General features: G+C 43.7%; 1 protein-coding gene across 2 annotated transcripts in view; it reads left to right on the plus strand.

Annotated features, from left to right (window-relative positions):
- The window catches only part of SYN2 (synapsin II), a 183,189-nt gene that overhangs the window by 74,405 nt on the left and 87,380 nt on the right, over nucleotides 1–21,404 (plus strand). For both annotated transcript variants that reach the window (XM_082060189.1, XM_082060190.1), the window contains exons 4-5: nucleotides 3,185–3,341; nucleotides 18,651–18,740. In XM_082060189.1, coding sequence (XP_081916315.1) covers nucleotides 3,185–3,341; nucleotides 18,651–18,740 — 247 coding nt within the window. The remainder of the gene's footprint in view (nucleotides 1–3,184; nucleotides 3,342–18,650; nucleotides 18,741–21,404) is intronic.

Below are 21,404 nucleotides of genomic sequence, written 5' to 3' on the forward strand. Positions count from 1 at the left end.
TTTTTAGGATTGAGGGTGTTTTTTCCCCAACAATGGCAGTTTTGGAGCCAGGAAATCTTCATCACTGCTCCTTAGTGGAGTACTTAATGTGAGTTGGGAACCTCCAGAAAATAGCATCGTATTTGCAGTTTATGAGAAAGTTTGCTGATGTTAGCAAACAGAGAACTCTTGTTATGTCATCTGATATCTCTGATCATGAGATGACAAAGGATTTTATCATGTTTTTGTGGGTAATTGATTGAACCCAGCAGCGCTGGGCTGATGAATTTCCCTCCAGCCTGTGTGAGGTACCTGTGCGTGTGTGTTCTGGTGTGACAAGGGTATGGACACCGTGGGACAGCAGGTCTCTGTTCCTGTGACAGCTTCTCCAGATACACAATATAATGATTTTTCATTAATGTTCTGTATCTTCAGATAAGTGCTGGACTTTGTTGCTTTAAGCCTAGTTGGTTTGTGATGTTTACTGTCTCTTGTGTCACTAAGGAATGCAGAGGCAGTGATGGATGCTACTTTATATGTTCAGCTGATAAGAAACTTCGTTAGAAATCCAGTGTTAAACATGACTCAGACAATAGGATGTGTGGCATGTGCTTTTGTTTCTGTCTGTCTCAGCTTTCAAGAGAGTTGGGAGAAACTGCTGGTCCCACTGGTATCTGAGTTCCCATTGAATGTGGACTGTGAGCATATGACCAAGAAGGCCTGAATACTGAGGTGAAAAGTCTATGTGTTGTTAATATGAGCTCCACAGTGACCTCGTGTCGTGGATTTATGAGCAAAATATTAGCGTAGCGCAATGGAATGTTAACGCTGCTTTGGTTTAGCAGCGCTTTAAAAGTTACTGGGGTAGATCACAAGTCTAATATGTGATTTCTAATAATGCTTAATCAACAGCTGATTAACAAAATGATTTAAAACAATTCAATGGGATTTGTTATAGTTAAATCAGCAACTTGATTATGGATTTGATGACGTCAAGGGTCACACTGTACTCACAAAAGAGTTAAAACACTCACATATAGAGACACACAGGTATACGATTAGAAACTTAGGTACACACCTGTAAACATTTCCTTCTCAAGGTAAGTGAATCAGTCACTTCAATGCATCACCATTTGTCAACGGGCAATTCATTGAAACTCGAGAGCTGTGTCGCGGCCCCCGGCTGTGCGGTGCCGTTCCTCACGAGCTGTGCCTTCGCGCCTCCGCTCACCCGCTCGTGCCTCAGCTGCCCCAGCGCCGCTGCACTTACACGGTGGGGAACGGTTCTCCCTAGATCACACCTGCCCTGTGGTGGCCGCATTGCGGCCAGCACGATTAGCCAGGAAAATCTGCAACTGCAAGGACAAAATTTTACTGCCTTAGTTTAGGAGGAAAAAACTGTGCAACAAGCACCTGCTGGTTTAGTTTTTGTGAATGGAAATCAAACCATGAAAAATCACAGAGTCCCAGAGTGTCAGGGGTTGAAGGGGCCTGGAAAGCTGATCCAGTCCAATCCCCCCGTGGAGCAGGAACACCCAGATGAGATAATGCTGAGATTTTTGGATCTTACAAACAATTAAGCCAGGATTAAAATTTTTCTCATGACCTTCTGTATACACAGTCATTCTGCCCAGCGGTAATTACAGAACTAGAACAATTGTGTAAATGTATCATGTCCCTTTGAAGACTTTTTGCAAAGTAAATTTTATATATATATATTTATATATATGTGTGTGTGTGTATGTAAAAGTACATTCCCCAATTCCCCCATTGTTTCATTAAATCAGTATTTTAATGGATACTTTCTGTTCTTTACTGTTATTTAAGACCAGTGCTGTGTTTGCAATGAAGTGTGAACCCCGTAGCGCTGTTTTAAACAATAGAGGGGTCTTTTTCTTTCACTGAGTCTGCAGGTTTGATTAAGGCATCGTTAGTCCTCTAAGTGTTACACTCCTGCTGTGCCAGGAAATGGAGTTGCCTTGTTTGGAACGCTTGGCACACCACCGTGAAGCCTCGATCACCAATTCTCAGAACAATGCTAGAAATATTATTTTTGAAACATGTTAAAGGCAAGCGTTTATTTACAAGTTTTGGTCACTGGTCTGCAGTGCCCTTTGATTGACTCCTGGCAGTAAATCTGTACAACGTTGCTTTGCCGAGTCACGCGTTATGTTGGAAAGCCGACTTCAGAACCCAGCGAATATACAATGACTGCTGCATTCAGGCTCCAATCTCAAAACTGCTTAAGAAATTTGAATGTGAATTTTAATCATTTTGGTTTGGTTTTGTTTTACCAAAGTGAGACTTCAGAATCATTCAAAGCATGTAAATAATTACACTAATTTACTAGACTAATTTAATTTACTCTGCAGTTATCCTATACCTCTTCAGGAGGCTGATAGCTTCAAGCTAGTCAGTGTTTTTTCCACCCGCAAAATTGAGATAAGGAGGAGAATCTTTCAACAGTCAAGTTTAGGAGCCAGTTGCCCCTGACCTGTTTCGTTGTGTCTTGTGTTCTCCATAACCTGCTTCGGTAACGCAGTGTCAGGGTTTGCATGAGGTGCAGATGGTGACAGGACAAGAGGCCACAGGGGTCGCCAAGGGGAAATCCTGATTAGATACAAGAAAGAGGACCAAAAACCAAAAAAGCGCAGTTGTGAGTTCAGAAATGCATTTTGACAAGTGTCTCGACCAAAGGTTGTGGTTATCTCCAGCTCTGGTGTGATCCTGTAGGGAGCAGTGGGGTTTGCTTCATCTGTGCAAACAGTCTGACACAAGCTATGGAAGAAAAATTGTTCTTCAGGAGCTTTAGTTTCTGGCAGAGACATTTCCCTGCTTCGGTTTTGGTTGTCATTGCTCATGGTGCATATAAACTAAGAACGCAATCAGAATTGTGATTTTATTCAAATGTGATTTATCTTGGAGTGGAAAAACAGCCTAAAAACCAGGGTGATTTGTCTCTTCTCTTAATGGAGTCGCATTATTGACTGGATGCTGATGTTTTCTGATCAGCGGTTGAGAAATGATACAGTACAGTTTTTCGTAATGTCCTAATAATTCTTTCTGTCTCGTAGCATTTCCCTTTGTTTTGAGAGGTCTTTTAGTACTTCTGTGTCCGTCAGCTAGACGTGTTTCCCTGATAAGATTTTGCTGTTGAAGGAAAAACATTTTGATCACTGACTGTTACCAACATATCTTTCCCTAGGTCATTCAGGCCTGATTTTGTCCTTGTTCGCCAACATTCATTCAGCATGGCAGAAAATGAGGATTTCCGTAACTTGGTCATTGGAATGCAGTACGCGGGCATCCCGAGCGTCAACTCGCTGGAGTCCATCTATAACTTCTGTGACAAGCCCTGGGTGGTAAGTGATGCACTGGAAACTTTGCTGGTGCAAAACCAGTTTGTGACTTTTTTGGTTGTTTGCTTGCTTGCTTGTTTAACAGAATCACAGAATTGACTGGGTTGGAAAAGCCCTCAGAGATCATCCAGTCCAACCCTTGGTCCAACTCCAGTCCATTGACTAGATCATGGCACTAAGTGCCATGTCCAATCTCAGTTTAAAAACCTCCAGGGACGGTGAGTCCAGCACCTCCCTGGGCAGCCATTCCAATCCTGACCACTCTCTCTGCACAGAATTGCTTTCTCATCTCCAGCCTCAATTTCCCCTGGCAGAGTTGAAGCCCATGGCCCCTTGTCCTATTGCTGATGCCTGGGAGAAGAGCCCAATCCCCACCTGGCTAGAACTGCCCTTCAGGTAGTTCTAGAGAGTGCTGAGCTCAGCTCTAAGCCTCCTCTTCTCCAGACTAAACAAGCCCAGCTCCCTCAGCCTCTCCCCATAGGGCTTGTGTTCCAGTCCCTTCCCCAGTCTTGTTGCTCTTCTCTGGACCCGCTCCAGCACTTCAATCTCTTTCCTGAGCTGAGGGGCCCAGAACTGAACACAATACTCCAGGTGTGGCCTCCCCAATGCAGAGCACAGGGGAAGGGTCACTGCCCTTGTCCTGCTGACCACGCTGGTTTTGATCCAGGACAGGACACCATTGGCCTTCTTGGCCACCTGGGCACACTGGTGGCTCCTGTTGAGCTTCCTGTCCATTAGTCCCCCAGGTCCCTTTCTGCCTGGCTGCTCTGCAGCCACTCTGTGCCCAGCCTGGAGCGCTGCTTGTAGTTCCCTTTCCTGAACATTGAGTATCAAGCTACAAAGTTACTTAGCAGAGCAGTGAAGCAATAGTGAAAGGAATCAAAAGTAAACTAAGATATTTAAATCATTTTTTTCAAAGAGCCAGTGTAGGCCGTGTGGAGAAAAAATATTTGTAGTACAAATAATGAAATAAGTGAGGACACTAACGGAAAGCCAATCCATCGCTAACATGCTTCCTCAAGTGAGGAAAGTGTGTTTATTCACAGTTTGGGAAAAGCAAGCTGAGAATATTTTTCATATTTGTGGTTTTGAACGTAGCTTAAACAGACTTGTAGCCAGTGTTTTGCTGTGACAGTTTTGGGGCTGTGCTTCTGCAAGGACATGTGAAGCTCTGCGTTTCCTCGCTTGAAAGCTCTTTTCATAACCTTGTGCATATGGGGTAGGAGTCAGTCTGTTCAGTTACACCCTGAGTCATCACTGAGAATCACTGATATTTGCCACTTTTAGTATAGAAACCAATTCAGTTTTTCTCTACTTGTGTTGTAGTGGTGTGGTTAGAACGTGGTGATTTTTTGGTTCATAGAATGCTAACCATAGCAGCAACAAGTTAAAATGTGGTGCGGTAAAAGATGATTGTCAATGGTGCAATCGCTGTTGCTTTAGCAGAAGAGTTCAGTTGCCCAAGAGCCAATAAAACTTCAAATACCACTTGTTATAAATAGCCAAAGCTCCATAAGTTTTTCCTCTAGCGTCTGGGTAAGAAAAGAAGGCTTGTCAGTGTTTTTCATGCTGAACAGAAGTTTTACCGCAATACTTTTTATTGCCTTGAAGATGTTTATTTTTTTACACTATGAAAATCCCTCCTAAAGATTATCAGCAGATTTTAACGTAGACTTATTTCAGCTAATTTTTCATACTTTTATGTTGCAATAAACTACAGTGGGGAATAAATGATAGCTAGAGCCTTTATAACTTCTCAGAATACATATTGAACATTTCTGCATTCATTACTTCAATACATCACATTTTCTATGCTGCGTGGCATTTCTTAATGCTTTGATTCATTGTACGCGATGAAGCCGGGCAATGAAGCAATAACAGTAGCATTTGTGTGCAATAATCATGCAATAAAAAGTAGATGAAGAATTCCTCCTTGTCACGTTTTTCTGGTGGCATTAGTGTCATGGCTGTTCTTCCACCGAACCAAAAAACAAGGTATCTCTGTCTCAGAACTGGTGTCTGCTGATTCTTCTCTATTGTAATAACAGCTGGGAGTAACTAGGAGTTGTAGGAAAATTTACTATAATACCTGGAAGACCTGGCAAAAGAAATACAAGGTTACATATGTGAAATAATTGTCATGTTCCATATATGGGGATTTTTGTCCCATATAGTACACTTCACAAACCAGTACAAAGTATTTTGCTTATAAGGTCTTATTTGAATTTAGAGTTGTAATAATTTTAAAATAGTCTTGAATGACGGTGGAGCTTTTTGAAGGTGTGACATAACAGTTCCTTCTGAATTGCCATATCTGTATCTCTGCTTGGTGCAAAAGTTTCCTTTTTGGCTGAAATTTCTGCAGTTTGTCTCAGCCTACATAGGAATGAAGTGAAAATATTTTTAAGCTGATCTTATTTTGTTTGAACATAGAGAAGAACGATTTGTTTTTAACTTTGAGCTTTTTCACCTTGCCATTGCTCCATGCGACAGCCAAAACAAGGTTTGTTTGAAGCGCTCCAATGTTGCACAACCTCAGCAAGAGTCTCTTTCCCATCGCTTAGGTATTTCCTCTCAGAAATAGCTCATCTAGAGACATTTTAAGGGTCAGACAGGACACATGCTGCAAGCGAGCACCTGTTTTCCAAGTCTTGTGTAGCTCCGTGCAGTGGTTTTCATGCGGATGCGGGAGCCTGCAGACGAGTTGCTGCTCCCATTCTGAATAGAGGTGGCCTGGACTTTAGCTGGATCCCAGTTGAGGAGTCTGGACTTGGAACTTGAGCACAAAAGTAGTTTCTGTACAAACACAAGGGGCTTGTTTGGGCATTTAATTTGGAGTATCTTGACTTCTGTCTGTTGCAGTAGGAGGGGATGTAGGAACAACCGTGTTCATCCCGGAGCACCATGGAACCTTCATCAGATTTGGGAACGGTAAACACTGCAACAAGTCCTGCAAACCCCTTTCAACCCGAGCCCAGCACAGATACTCTGAGGGTAAAAATCCATTGATCCTTTGATTCAGCCAATTTCATGACTGTTCAAATAACGCAATGGGATCAAAGACATAGGTTTTGCTAATATTATATTCTAGCCTGTTTAATTAAACCTGGCTCAAACACTCTGCCTATGTGAAATCCCTGATTTCGTTTTGGGTGCATGAAAACCATTGATGCCCATACTGGGCTCCTACATGTACTTTAGGCCAGCGAATCAAGCTGTGTTCCAAACTTAGTTAAACTGTGACTAGAAAACCCTAGCAGAATTATTCTGCGAGTTCCTTGGTCAGAAACCAGTTCAACATTTATAGCGCTGATGAAAGGTATTGAACCACCTGCCATTTTACATTATTTGTAGTCTTAACGTTCATATAAAAAGAAAAGTAGGTTCTACCTCATACATGTATGTATATTTCTGTAGTGCACATCTTATTGCACTGCAAGTCAGCAAGCGCGCGCTTCGGCCTCCCATCTGCTGGCGCCTTTCTTGATGCCTTTCTGGACAATTCCTTTGGTAACATGGGTGATACTTTTACGAAAACAAAGATCACAAGTTCAAATCCCTTATGAAAAATTAGAAATCAGGACTCTAGAAAAAGTGACAAGTAACAATCTTTATTAATTGGTGAGAAATTTGCTGCCAGTAAAATTTGAGTTGCAAAAGTGAGTTGCAATTTTTATTACAGTAGGAAAAATTAAAAAAAAATAAGGTGTCCAGTGGAATGAGCCTTTAAGGAATGAAAAATTATTATTACATCAGTGTAAAATCAGGAGTAACATGGAAATGCTAAGAGGAGGAGTCGGGCAAGTTGGACTAGTTTGAAAAGGGCTGTCAAATAAAATGCGAGTTAGAATGCAACGTCCGAGTTCTTCGGAGTCGCAGGTGTTTGCTTCAGCGTGCAGGCTCTGCCTGCGGCCCCGAGCAGATGCACCCTGCGCCGGAGCCCCCGCGCCCGCCCCTGCCAGCGGAACCTCCCCGTGCTGCGCCTGCAGACAGCGGGGGCTCCCGTGCCTGCCAACACAGCCAGCAAACTCCTATTCGATGGCAGGTACATTAAGGATGGGGGCGTGGGGGTGGGATACCGGGCACGTACTAAAGATATTTCTGAAGACAAGTCTTAGAGCTTGTGTTTGCTGGTGTCAGGACATGCACAGACCTTTACGTCAGAAGTTCAGACCACCATATAACCTTTGAAAAGTTCAGATGCCAGCAGTCGTGGCAAAGGAAGTACTGAGGTGAATGTCTGTGGTGAGATGTTTGCATACTGAAATATGTTAACGATCTGGGATTATTACAGTGCTGTTATTTCGCTTCTGTGATAGTAGTTCCCACCCACCTCACGAAAAATGCGTGAACCTGGCTGGTGAGATGGATTTCACTTGGATGCTGCTGAGAATGTCAAGAAAGCAACTTACCTGGGGGTAAAGCCTGAGTTTTGTCAATAAAGACTAAGTTCTTTGTTACTGAGTGCATGCAGAGCTGTTCCTTACCCCATTCCTTACCTTATTACATTTAAGTTTTATAATAGTAAAAGAAAAAAGGGCAGAATTAATACCTAAAATTATGATTTGATATTATTTAAAGAAACAATCTAGATACTTTATTATCTCTGTTTTCCTTTAGAAAATGTCATTCAAGGAATAAGTGAGACATTCCCTAGCTGAGTGTTATGAGATTGTGTGTAATCTTTCTGATAGTACACGGTGTAGGTAAGCCAAGTGGGGCTGCAAGTAACTAGAAAATGTCATGATAATTAATGGCAGTGGTTGCAGTAATAGGTGAAATCTCATGCTTATGATTCAGGTTAGGGAGAGAATATTTAAAAAAAAACTCCACAGTTTTCCAGTGTATTGGTTTGAATTTAAAAATAAACTCTTCTGTCCTGCATGCAGCCTTTTGGATGCTTCCTATGAAGATTTCTGTGAAATCTGCATGTGTAGGTGTTCAGTTGAACCTGCTCTTGGTTTTGGCTTCCGCTGCGCAGGCTGATGGGGCAGCAGAGCTCCCGCCACGCTGGACTTAACTGCTCAGTACCCTGGATGTGCAGATCCTGGCTTACTTGCGAGGGACTGAAAGATTCAATGTCTGTGGCTGCTATAGCTACAACACTTTATCTCAGTTAAACTCGGGCTTTTACATATTAATTAGGTGTAACTAGACTGCTGCCTCTAGGTTCAGGTAGTGATAAGCATTTCAACGCTGCAGAGATTACAGAATTGCTGCAGTTGTATAGACCGAGTGTGTTTGATTGAAGAGAAAGAAAATTCCTGTAACATCCCAGAATGTCAGGGGTGGAAGGGCCCTGGAAAGCTCATCCAGTGCAATCCCCCCATGGAGCAGGAACACCCAGATGAGGTTACACAGGAAGGTGTCCAGGCGGGTTGGAATGTCTGCACAGAAGGAGACTCCACAACCTCCCTGGGCAGCCTGGGCCAGGCTCTGCCACCCTCACCGGGAACAAGTTTCTTCTCATCTTTCAGTGGAACCTCCTGTGTCCCAGTTTGCACCCATTGCCCCTTGTCCTGTCACTGGTTGTCACCAGAAGAGCCTGGCTCCATCCTCCTGACACTGCCCCTTTCCATATTGATCCCCAGGAACGAGTCCCCCCTCAGTCTCCTCTTGTCCACAATCAGTCCAGTTCCACAGTGGCAGTTCTGGTTCCCTCAATGCAGATAAAACAGCTGCAGCTGTAGCTGCTGCAGATCTGGTCTCCTGTCAGTGTGCCTTGGGAGGCTGCCTGTCAGTGGTGGCTATCGAAGGCTTCAGGCATCTGCTCATACATTAATTACACGTTTACTCAGGTGGAGGAGGTGGCACAAGCTACAATGCAATAATGGGTGTATGGAAAGCGTCTGTGAGCTCTGTGACCTCAATGAGCTCTTGCTGTGCTGCTGGGGGAGTCTGTATTTATTTGAAATCCTGACTTGATGTGAAAGGAAGATCCTGGCATTTTTTACATTGGGCTCCATCTGTGAACGCATCTCGTACGGAAACATCTTCCAAAGATTGCTGGGACTTTGCTGCATGGGATGAATTTATTGTTATTAGGGGTTCTAAATGTAAGAGAAGTGCCACAGAACACTTTGTTATGCCAAAACTGATTTCCTTGCTCCTCTGCAATCCTTCTCGGGGAGGGCTGGCTGGGGCTTTTTCTTTTGACAAACTTGGTAGTATTGTAAATCTCGCAGTTCTTGTTTGTTTCTTTTCCCGCAGTTTGTGACCGGACAGCCAAATACATTTTTGCAAGTTTGTTGACATTTTCCTTTTTTGCTCCTTTTGCCAAGCTTACGTAATTCTGTGCCTTCATGTGTTGTGTTTTGCTTTGCATTTCTTTTGCAGATGATTTTCTCCTTCTCTGTCTTCATGTGTCTGCTGCTATTGCTCTATTCTTACCTGGCTTTGTTTGGCAGGTGTGTTTTAACTGCCCTTTCGTGCTTTCTGATGCTATTAGAGTTCTCTTCCCCTCGTCCTTGTGTTGCTGGTAGAAGTTGCACTCGTGTTTTCCCCTTCAAGCTCCACTCCAATACCGCTGCGCAGCAGCGTGGGGCCCTGGCGGGACCTGCAGACACTGCAGGGAGGAGCAGGTAAAGAAATGAGCTCTGGTTGCCAGCTCCTGTTGACCCTGTGCAGACACAGCCGCGCAGATGAGCTTCAGTATTGTGTCTAAGTGTCTTCTGGAGAATGAACCACAACTAAGATGAATATACAAAGAAGCAAAATTTTTTGAAAGCGTGCTTACTGTAAGTCTCTGAGACCTTTCAGGGCTATTCCATGCCTGTTTTACAGAAAGAAATTAGGAACTTCTTACTGAATATTTATTGCACTACAAGAAAATTCTGTGCTTATTACTAAACGTAAGATTTGTACAATAGCACTGAACAAGGGGCTAGAATTTGGCTGGTTATTGCAGTTCCCTGTATGCCAGAGGGGATCTTATTGGAGGTCAAGGCTAAAGAACACCTACCTGCAATCTGGCTTCAGCTCAGACAGGGAAGACATTTAGCAGTGTTCAAACATAATGTCTGTTAGCACCATAAACTTTAGAAATGTCAGAACCTGTATTTAGTCGGAGTCTGTAGTGTAACCCATTTCATTGGATGAAACCTGGAGCCAGCACTGACCCGTCCTGTTGTGTGAGCCATCCTGGCGAGATGGATCTAGGTGACAGAAGGTGACAGGGCCACCCACAGAGGGTGCTGCTGGCGGTCCCGTCCGTGCTGCAGGGCTGCTGACGCTTGAGCGGCTCCGTGTGATCACGGGTGGCAATCTCCACAGCAAAGTCAATTTGCTATTTGCAGATATTTACGTGGATGGGTAGAGGTCTTTCTAAAACCGGTTTTGTGCCTTTTAATCATATGGAGAGTGTTGGATTTGCAGACACAGTGAAGGCAGATGTCTGTGTGTCTGTAGGGCAGCCAGAGAACAAACTGTCCACATGTGCTGCTCTTTCTTTCTTAAGCATAAAAACCTGTAGTTTAATTCTCTGTCAGCCAGTGAAGATTTTGGCCTCTTTGCTCAGTCTGCCGGTTAAAGCAAAACACGTTGATGGATTTGTAGTGCGAGAGCTGAAAGTAAATTCACAGAACTGTGTCACAGAAAGGTGAAAACATTTTAAGCTTTTTGGTCGAAAGACCATTTATTAGCAAGTTTGAACATTACATTGCAGCAATGTTAATAAATAATTATTCATTTAAATGTGCAACAAAGAAATCATTAAACCTAGCGGTGTGGTTTCTTCTTTGCACATCTTTATAGAGCTGTTTCAAGTCTAGTCTATTCTTGCAATTGAAAGGGAATATTATGGTCTTGCTAAATGATTTTGCTTTTCTAAAATACGTAAGCTCACTTGAAATTCCTTGCAAAAAACAGAGACTCTTAAATAGCGAATATAGCTCAGTGGGTGATGATTCGTTTTCTGTTCCATACAGCATGTAATTCTTATGGCTCTGTATTCATCAATCTTTGCTTGAACTATGAAGTACTTTATATACAAACTGAGTATATATGCGTTTTGCTGTGTCCAGTATTTACTGCCATGAGGCCAATTTAATTCATGATGCCCATGAATTTTTTAGTGCGTTCTTGAATTCAGATTTTGTAGTGCATTCAGGTTTTTTAGTGCGTTCCTGAGTTCCGCGCTGGGTTGTTCTCACTTGCCCTGCTCTTCTGTGCGCTGGGGAGCAGCAGCGGGAGCTCTTGCCTTCCATTGCAGACTTCCATTGCATTGAACATGTCTGGTGGCAGAAAATGGAAACAGACTTTTAACCATTTCTCAGCTTCTACTCAAAGAAATTGTGTGTAAATAAAGGCTGTAAGATTAATCTGAAAACCAGGGCTGGAAAGCTGTGGCTCATATCCTTTGTATGATCTGCTGTTCTGCTACAGTATTGAAATTCAAACCCTGTCTTTTGTCTTTGCTGAAGTCAAATTGAAGGCCATAATTATTGCAGGCCAGATTATGAAAATTACATCATGTGCAATCCTAAGATTTAATTAAAAAGGAAACCTGTATGTTATATTCTCCATTAAAGTACCCTAGAAATATTTCTTCCCAGCCAAGAACGAGGCAGGGATTATATCCGCTGCTTTGCTCTGGGAGCGTGGTGGCTCAGGGAGAAGCGGAGGGTCAGAGTCCCCTTCCAAGAAGGGCGTTTGTCACCCAGCCAGGAGGGTCCGTCCCGTGGTGCCGGCTCCTCGGTGGCCACCCCATCTCCTGCCCCAGCTGGCAGGGGTGCAGAGTGTCCTTGTCCTTGTTCCTTTTATGAGCTGCACTAACATACCTGTTCTGTGAAGTGTCTCCTCGAGCCCGTGGGCCGTTACGAACGCTCTGAAGTACTGCAGCGCTCCTGTGCTGGGCTGGGAATGGTGTTCTACCATCGAGCCTTGCCAGAAAAAGCTTTTTAGGTCTCCTTGTCTTCCTGAAACAAGGGAAGCATCTCGGGACAGAAAGTCCATGTAGGTAAGAAGCCTCGCTTGAATCCTGAGAGCAAAGTTGTAGTTGCACGTGGATTGCATCCGTGCAATTTAAAGGAAATAAAAAAATAATGTATTTTAACCGTATGTTTAGCTTTAAAATGGGATTTACTTCTTACTTCAGTGATTAAGTACATAAATAATGCTTTGTTTCTGAAGGTAACGTCACGTAGACACATCTGAACAGCTGCACAAAGTTTCATTAGCTGCAGGGCTCCTTACCAACGGGTGTGGGAGGGCTGCATCTGCACCAACCCCTTTGCATCAAAGCTGGATTTCATCCTCGGCCATGAAGTTTCATTGCATTTGGTATTTTTATAAAAACTTACTATTTTGTCTGGAAAGTCTCAGGATTGTAGTATCTCTAAAAAAACCCACAAACCAATGAAATCTCTTTTAATGATAGTGAGCGCCAAGCCCTTTTGAGAAGCGCTTCAGCACATGCCCCAGTCCCATTACGATAAACAGGTGCACAGATGTTTCCTTGAGCAACCCACTGAACTCGGTGTTCCCATCGGAGTGGAAGAAGCTGCACATTCTCAGTGCTGCCAAGCGCTCCCGAGAAGGGTCCTCGCCGCTTTTATGGGAATGACTCCGTTCCATAAACTTTTTCCCTCTGCAACTTTTCATTCTGAAATAAAAAGTTCCAGAAGGCCTCTTGATCTAGGCCTCGTGGTACTAATTTTCGCTAATCCTTTTCTAACAAACATGTCTTGATCTGTTTTCTACCTTTTGTGCTCATAGCTATTTTTCCTTCGTTTTAATCCACATGTGTTCCATAAATCTCATTTCCTCGCTGTTTACACATGTTGTCACTGCCTCTGTCGTTAGCCAAGGTGTTTCTCCTTGCCAGATGCCTTGCTACCCGACTTTGCAAGCCAAGTCCAAGTGTGTTTATGTCTCTGTGGTCCTCTTCTAGTTTGGTGTTTGGGTGGGTGTTTTGGTTTGGCGTGGTTTTTTTGCTCTGCTTTTCTAACTGTCATAGGAAGCGTCTCCCTCCCACGGATGCACTCTGGTAATTGGTAAGCGAGAGCTCTGCGTGTGGTTCTTCCAAAGGCATGAGGTTTTTATTTAAGGCATTTTTTGTAGAAATTCGTAATGGTTTGTATATCTCATCAGATGTTACTTCCAATGTGAAGTAGGAGTTAATTACAGCAGTGATTAGCAGCTGGAGGGATGTGTCTCTCAGAGGCAGTACAGGCTGCAGGGAGTGCAGAAGCCAAATAAATGCCTTTGGAAACTCTGGGTAACATGGAGCAGAGACCCAAATGGTTCTGGGAAGGGTCAGCAGAACCTACACAGGCTTAGTGGATGCAGAGAATCACTGCAGAGGGTGAGGACAGAGCTGGAGATAAAGAGGATGAGGAAACATCAGCTGCAGTCCGAATGGAGGGAAGCGATGCCGCTAGTCCCAGGGCGATGGGTCAAACAGCAGGACTTGCATACAAATGCAAAGGGGGATTGCAGCTGAGCTTGGGCAGGCACAGCCCATCACCCTGTGCTTCTGTGGGGCTGCAGAAGGGGTGGGAAGCAGCTCTGTGTTACAGAACTACTACTTGAATTATGATGCAGGGTCCATATAAGTTATCTTTCCATTCATAGTCCGTGTTGTCTTTGGCTTTGCATCGTAATAATGGAAAACTATTGGAGGAACATCAAGTTTTCCTGTCAGTTCTCATCTCTTCAGTATTCTGTTAATGTGCCCAACCTGATTTGTGGGCAATGTTTCATTGTTCAGTTGCCATGTCGAACTTGGAATTGACTTTGAAACTTTGAATACTTTCATTAAGTTGTCTGTCGGCTCCTGCTGACAGAAAGAAACATGTAAGCTACAGTCAGCAGTCTGTTCTTGATTCTCCTATTAGGTATCAAATAGCAAATCAAACATGTATGTACTCAACCTTCTGGAAAAGATTGAATGTTTGCTAAAGCATAATAGAAGAAATGTAGGCCAGTCATAACAAAGAACAAATATTTTGAAGAACATAAAAAAATAGCAGATACTTCCCAGGTAATAGTAATTAAAGGAAAAAAAAAAAAAACAAACACAAAGAGAAATATAGAAACCATGTTTAAAATACAGACACAGCTCAGCTTCTTGGTTAAAGTAGGTTGACTCCCACAGAGCACGTGTCCAATCCACCTTCCCAGACCCTTCCACACAACTGCTTCATTTCTTCTCCCTCCAAAGGGTCTACAAGGTTCATCTCAGTCTTGTTGGCCACCAAGGACCCCTGGTATGTCTGTGCTTTTGAACATCTCTCACTGTTACAAGGCAATCATGTTTTTCTGGAAGGACCAGCTGTATTTCTGAGCCTCAGCCTAAAAATGGACATGTCAGCCTAAAAACAGACTTCAGGACATTCTTCACAGTGCTATTTGAACAGATAAAAAAGGTCAACGTGTTGTGTCTTTATTAGTTCGCTATAACAGAAGTGTAACATAAACCAGGCTATAATGTAGAACAGCTTATCTCCGTAACATCTCTGTGACCTACAGCCCCCACAGGAGATTTCTGCAGGTCGTCATGGGGGGAGAGGAGCTGCCTTTTCTGTACTGAAATAGTCCCCATCCGCGCTCACATGTCACGATATATATATTCAGGCATCATTTACTCTAGCGTGCGTTTCACACAGAAATACTGGGAACCTCTACAGAATTTCCTTGGAAAGCTTTCATCGGTTTTTAGTCTTACAAATGAATGATTGAAGTACACAGTAGGATGAAACTTTTACTCTAAATGTTTGATGAGCGAAACAACCCGATCTTCAGACTGTTTCATATCACCTGCTTTTAAGTAATCCATGTTCAAAGAAAGCTGGCAGCAAGAGCGAATATTGAGATCATATTAGAATCTTAGACATGTTATTTTAGTGATTTCACCCACAAACACAAACACACCTTTAATGCGTTTGGTAAAAGTCAAATGTATATATGGAAATCCAGAAGTAAACTGGTATTGCATTACATTTCTTCACTCTTTAGATGTGCCCACACCTTAGAGCAGTCAAAGATCAATTAAATCTCAGCTAAAGGCACCAGTTTTGAATGACAGTGGGATGCAAAAGGCACTCGCCCATCAGAGTCTTCCTGGTTCTCTAGTCCTAGAGAAGCCAACGCAGCTGCTTGGGTGAAACACACAATCCGGAGAATTTTGTGATGGCTTCAGTTGTTACTTTGAAGCACTAGATGGCCAGTTGGAGTTCTTCAGTGCTGGCAGAAGCCGGCCTTGTAAAGAGCACAGATAATGAACGCAATAAAGGAAAACCTCGGGCAGAAAAGGTTGGTAATACACAGCTCAGCGGTGCTCCCCTGATAGGGAACAGGAAGACCAGAAATAGTCTGTTGCATGAAAATCTTATTCAGCATACCAGGAAATTCTCTGCCGGAACACATGATGGTGGACATCCTTCAGTCTGGCCAGAGAGATTAGAAGCTTGCTGGAATTGAAGGGAACACAAAGCACCACCTGCCGTAATTAATTTTAAATATCACTTACAATTATCTTTGAGGAAGAAGTTTGTGCAGTTTGTTCAGGAAAAAAATCTGAGCATTTCAGGGAGTTTATTCTAATTAAGCACATTTTAACTCATCTAAAGCGATAAGCAAAGTCATTATTCAGATCCTTCTCAAGGGGGCGAAGCGATGTTTTGTAGCTGCGCTGCTTGATGACAGCGCAGTCGAGTTTCCAGTGCTCCGTTCTTCATGTAATGAAACCCCATACAGCTTTTCCGTGAATTCAAAGGAAATAAGCGTCTTTTTTTGACTAAGTATTTCTTCTTATCTGTATCATACTTCAGAGAGGAGAAAAAGTGCAGCTGGCGCTCTCCTCTTCTTTTATGGAGGAACGATCTATAGGCCAAGATGTGAAAGCATTTAATCCCTAGTAGAAAAGAGCTGACGTTACAAAGAATGTTACAAAATCCCACTATTCTCCTTAGGAAAAAATAATCTGAAAACCATAACTATATGTACCTGAGAATATCGCTCTTCGAGCTGAAAATAAGATAGAAAAATTGAAAATTAGAGGTAAATTCAGCTTGCTAATGTAAGAGCTAAAAGAACTTTTTACTACTTTCTTGTTTTATCTGAAGATGTTGAAAGGACTCGTGCTGAAATACTCAACTCTGTGAGGTTATTTCTTTAGGTAATTGTTAAAATCTCCCAGGGTTTTTGGCATCCATATAAAATACCAAATTTCAATATAGCGGACCTCTACCCTTCTTCTCTATTTTGTGAACACCTCGTATCTGAAAAAGTTCAGCACTGGATTAGATAATAATTCAGTAGTTTATCACCTAAAAACACGACACTCTTGCCCAGGGAAGGATTTGATAAACTTTACTGTGATTTAAAGGTGTTAATTAAGGTCATATTACCAAGAACAGTAAAACAAAACATTTTCAAACGTCTAACCAAGGCAAAGCATTAATATGGTCATTAAAAAGAAATACAGTCTTTTTCAGAAATGGCCCGGTAGGAATCAGGGAAAATAAGAAACACTGGTAGCAGTTGAAGCACGTACAATTAAAATGTGATGTGAATTTGGGTTCGGTTTACGAAGTTGCTTTCTTGTGGGCGCAGAGTTTGACAAGAGGTCCCTAGGATGGCGCCATGCGGGTGAGGCCGTTTGGGAGCGCGGGTCAGTCCGTGCCAGCGATCGCTGCCTGGGCGCTGAAACCCGCCGTTCCTATGGGCTGTCGCACAGCTTCGGCACGGGATCGGAGGGGATCGCAGTGCTAGGGGTGTATCGTCTGGGGCTGATTCTAGTTCATTTGCAGTAAACAAACATTTGCTAGGATTAATCTGAATTACAGCTTTCTTACCTCCTCAGTGAATGCCACAACCCCTACAATAGTGTTGGTTTCTCACCATCTTTCACTTGCTTTCAGTGACAATGGAAGAGAAAATAAGGAAAGAATCACAGGAAATACAATCATAATATTTTTTAAAGGTTTTTCTTTGAAGATGGGTAAATACATTTATTTTATCATAACAATTGTTTTGCAAAGTCATGTATTTAACAGGCAGTACTTGCTTATGAAATTTTGAATTTGCATCTTGGATAAGAACAGAAATAAACAGCAAGTTGCCAGGAATCTACTTGCAAACCACCTTATTTTGGTAGCTGTGATAATATTTCCTTTCCTTGAGGTCTGTCTTGCACAGCACACTATCCAACCAGGATTCCTTAAGCTTCATCATGGAGGTATTTCCCACTGGACTTCACAATCTAAATATGTCCTTTACCAAACCTAAGTAAACACCACTAAATTAAACAAATTCCTTATGCCAGCTGGAAGTGCAATGCAAAGCCTTCATTTTGATTTCTTTTCCCCTTTACATGGTTTTTACCGTCCCTGCACCCCAACGTGCATGAACAGGGGCGGTATTTGATCCAACTGCGTTGTGGACAGAGCCCTGTTGTTGGCTGCTTTGTCTTCCCCTGTGTGTAGCAGCACATCGCGCTGCTCAGGCTCGGTGCCGACTGTTGGTGTCTGACGTTGCATCCCGACAGCCGAGCCCGTGAGGGGCGGCGGGAAGGCCGGGGTGCGGCTGCCAGGCCCCAGGCCCGGCCTGCGCCAGAGCCCGCTGTTCGCCCCGCGGAACGAGCAGACCCCCGGTGCCTTCCCATTGACTAGAGAACTCTTTGTCTTCTGGTGTTTAAAGGTTGTTTTGCTCTCTGTGTTAAGTTACTGCAGTCTGGCGCAGGGGTGGACTGGGTGTGTGTTGGAGAAGGGCCCCAGAAATAAAACATTAACGGAAATGTCAGTAACGTGTAGCTGTTTAGATTGTTGGTGGGCCATCCTGCTGCTGCCGCCATGTGGCTGTGACACATGGCTGGAGCCTAGGAGATGGAAATTCTCTTGCTTGTGCTTCACCTGACTTGTTACCTATTGACAGTTATTGCTCTTCTCTGTTCTCCAGTTTCGCAAAATTGCTTTTCAATGTCAGTGAGGTGCTAAATTACTGTGAAATACAGCTGATCTTTAAAGTGATAGGAAATGCTAAACTATAATCATCTCCTTATCACAAGGTCAGCTTAAAATACATGGACTCTGAGGCATCTGAAAAGCAATATTCCGATGTATTTCATTTTCGGTACACGCGAAGGCAGAACTGGAGAGGTGTCATTCTTGGTGCTGTCTGAATGAAGTCACGGCTTGGACGGGTTGAAAAGGTGTTTGTGTGGGAGAGGGGAGAGAGAAAGGGTATAATGTGTGTGTGTTTGCTGACTTTATGAAACACAGAAGACAATAAGCAACATGACGGTATGAGATCATTTGGGTAGAATGTGGTTTCTCTCCTAAGCTTTTTCTTTTGTTTTGCTTTGTTTTCCAGTTTGCCCAGCTGGTGTCTGTCTACAAAACTTTGGGTCCAGAGAAGTTCCCTTTAATTGAGCAAACGTTCTATCCAAATCACAAGGAAATGGTAAGTGCAAATACCAGTGCTAAACTGGCTTATTGTCTCTGTGAAACAGGAACTGTAAACACACGATTCATTTCCCCATGTGCTGTGTATTTCCAAAGCCCCTCTGGAAGCTGTCGGGATGGGGCTGGCTGACCACTTGGAAGCCTGTGCTGGTTGACTGGAGGCTGTTCAGAGGCAAAGGCAGTCGTTTTTCAGCTAGCCAGCTTCAGATCTTAAAGAGATTAAATGCTTATAAAGACACAGAGCAACTATTCAAGTGCAAGAGTTACTGATATGTTTTTTTAAAGCCAGTTCTGTAGGTTCCGTTCAGAGTGTGCAGTATGTGGGTGCTGGTGCACAAGGCCATGTGCCTGTCTGTGCAGGACGTTGAACTCACGTCAGGGTTTATAGGACTTGTGATCTTCATGTACCTGAGCCGACACTGATTTCCTGCTCCGTTACAGACATAACTGCATTCATAAAAGTAACACTTATGACCTTTATTCGTGACCTGTCTTATGCTGCAGACTTTTTTTTTCCTTATGGTTTCTAAACAGAAAGTCTTAGTATATTTTTCTAGAGAAAATACTTTCAGCCTTGAGAGAAACTGGAGGGAGTCTATTTGCGGATTGAATAGACTAGCATAGGAGCATCGATTATTTTTAGAATATAATCCATTGGGCATATGTCACCCGGCTGTGATTGATGTACCATGGCAGGGTCACACTGGGTGTCTTAGCTGTTCGTGTCAGGTCCCCAGGCTGTCATTGCTGCGTGTCCCGAGACTCTGGCTGTCACCTCCCTGGCGTTGGTGGCCTCTAAGATAAGCCTCAGTGACAGCACTTGACTAAGATCAGTTCTCTCTGGTTTCTTCGGGCTGTTAATCACAGATGCTTCCCCTTGTCGCATGCAGCACTGCTGAAAAGAGCTTTCACCACAGTTACATATTTAGTAAATTTGCTACACAGAAGTTCTGTAGAGCTGAAGGAGAATGGTACTGATGGGAGCAGCAGATCTAAATATTGTCCCAGACAGTCAAATCTTTTTAGAATGGAAGAGGGTTTTGTTGATAGATTTGTCAGGAAAATATACAACTTTATAAAATGTATGTTTTTTTAAATGCAAAGGAAGTGTTTTATGCCTTGGGATTTCATTTGTAGCAGGTGGAGAAGCAGAGCCACATCTCATGTTCTGCCATGTGCTTTTCTGATGGTAATAGGTTTTATGTCTCTCTATTTTCCTGAGAATGGCCAAGATTAAAGCTGGTTTATGATTTCCTGTGCACCATTTATTGTTCTTCATTGATGTTACCAGCTCCTATTGAGGCTCTCCAGGGCAGTGGTCACCGCAGAGTCCACGGAGCATCTGGCCGATGCTCAGGCAGAGGGTTTGGCTTTAGGTAGAGCCATGAGGAGCAGGGACTTGGGCTCAGGGACCCTTAGGAGTCGCTTCCAACTTGAGATATTCCACGATTCCGTGATTTTCTTGAAAAAGCAGACATCAATAATGCACTGTTAAATTGCAGTACTTAGAAACAAAGGAAATATGCTATAATTTTGGCACAAGAATTAATGTGTTCACTTTTAATTTTTATGTAGTACAGCCATGGGTTTTATGTGGTAGGTGAGCCGCTGCAATTGCAAACCGGCGTCTTGAACAACTGACTGGATTTGAATTCAGTAACAACACAAACAAGAAAATGCGTGTATGTGTTCATAAAGGATATTTTGCTTAAGAGCGTAACAACTGTTTGAGTGTTTTTTTCCCCCTTCGTTACTCTACATTGCTGATTAATGTCTTAACTGAGAAGTTATTTGTCTTTTTTGAATGTTAATGTTCCCCACAGCTGAGTGATTTTTTACATATTTCCATATAATGGATGTTAATCTGGAGGGAGTGAATGTGTTTCGGTATTGCGTTGCCATATATGGTTTAGAGGTGCTGTAATAACTCATTGTGATGAAGCTCATTTGTTTGTTTTTTTGCTTCTGAAGAAATTATTTGGAACTTTGTGGCTTGAAGAGTAATCAGGCAACATGGTACAAGAGAACATTTTATTCACATTTCTAGGACGGGTTGTGAGGTGATCTGAGTATCAGTCTTCTAGATGAATTGAAATGCCATTTAAACTGTGTTGTTTTTTAAACACTTTATGACCAGCTGGCCTCATTTACTTTCAGAGGATATTGTTTTCACGGTTGATGATATTTTGTGCAGTTCTCTGGTGTTAGTTCCGCCCCTGCTCGCTCTGCCCAGCCAGCGGAGCTGCGGCCCTGGGGCTGAGCGGGCTCTGGGAACCCCTGGGGCTGAGCGGGCTCTGGGAGCCCCTGGGGCAGAGCGGGCTCTGGGAGCCCCTGGGGCAGAGCGGGCTCTGGGAGCCCCTGGGGCTGAGCGGGCTCTGGGAGCCCCTGGGGCTGAGCGGGCTCTGGGAACCCCTGGGGCTGAGCGGGCTCTGGGAGCCCCTGGGGCAGAGCGGGCTCTGGGAGCCCCTGGGGCAGAGCGGGCTCTGGGAGCCCCTGGGGCTGAGCGGGCTCTGGGAACCCCTGGGGCTGAGCGGGCTCTGGGAGCCCCTGGGGCAGAGCGGGCTCTGGGAACCCCTGGGGCAGAGCGGGCTCTGGGAACCCCTGGGGCTGAGCGGGCTCTGGGAACCCCTGGGGCAGAGCGGGCTCTGGGAGCCCCTGCGGC

The sequence above is a fragment of the Streptopelia decaocto genome (assembly GCF_964273445.1).
Source record: "Streptopelia decaocto genome assembly, chromosome: 8".
NCBI lineage: Eukaryota > Metazoa > Chordata > Aves > Columbiformes > Columbidae > Streptopelia > Streptopelia decaocto.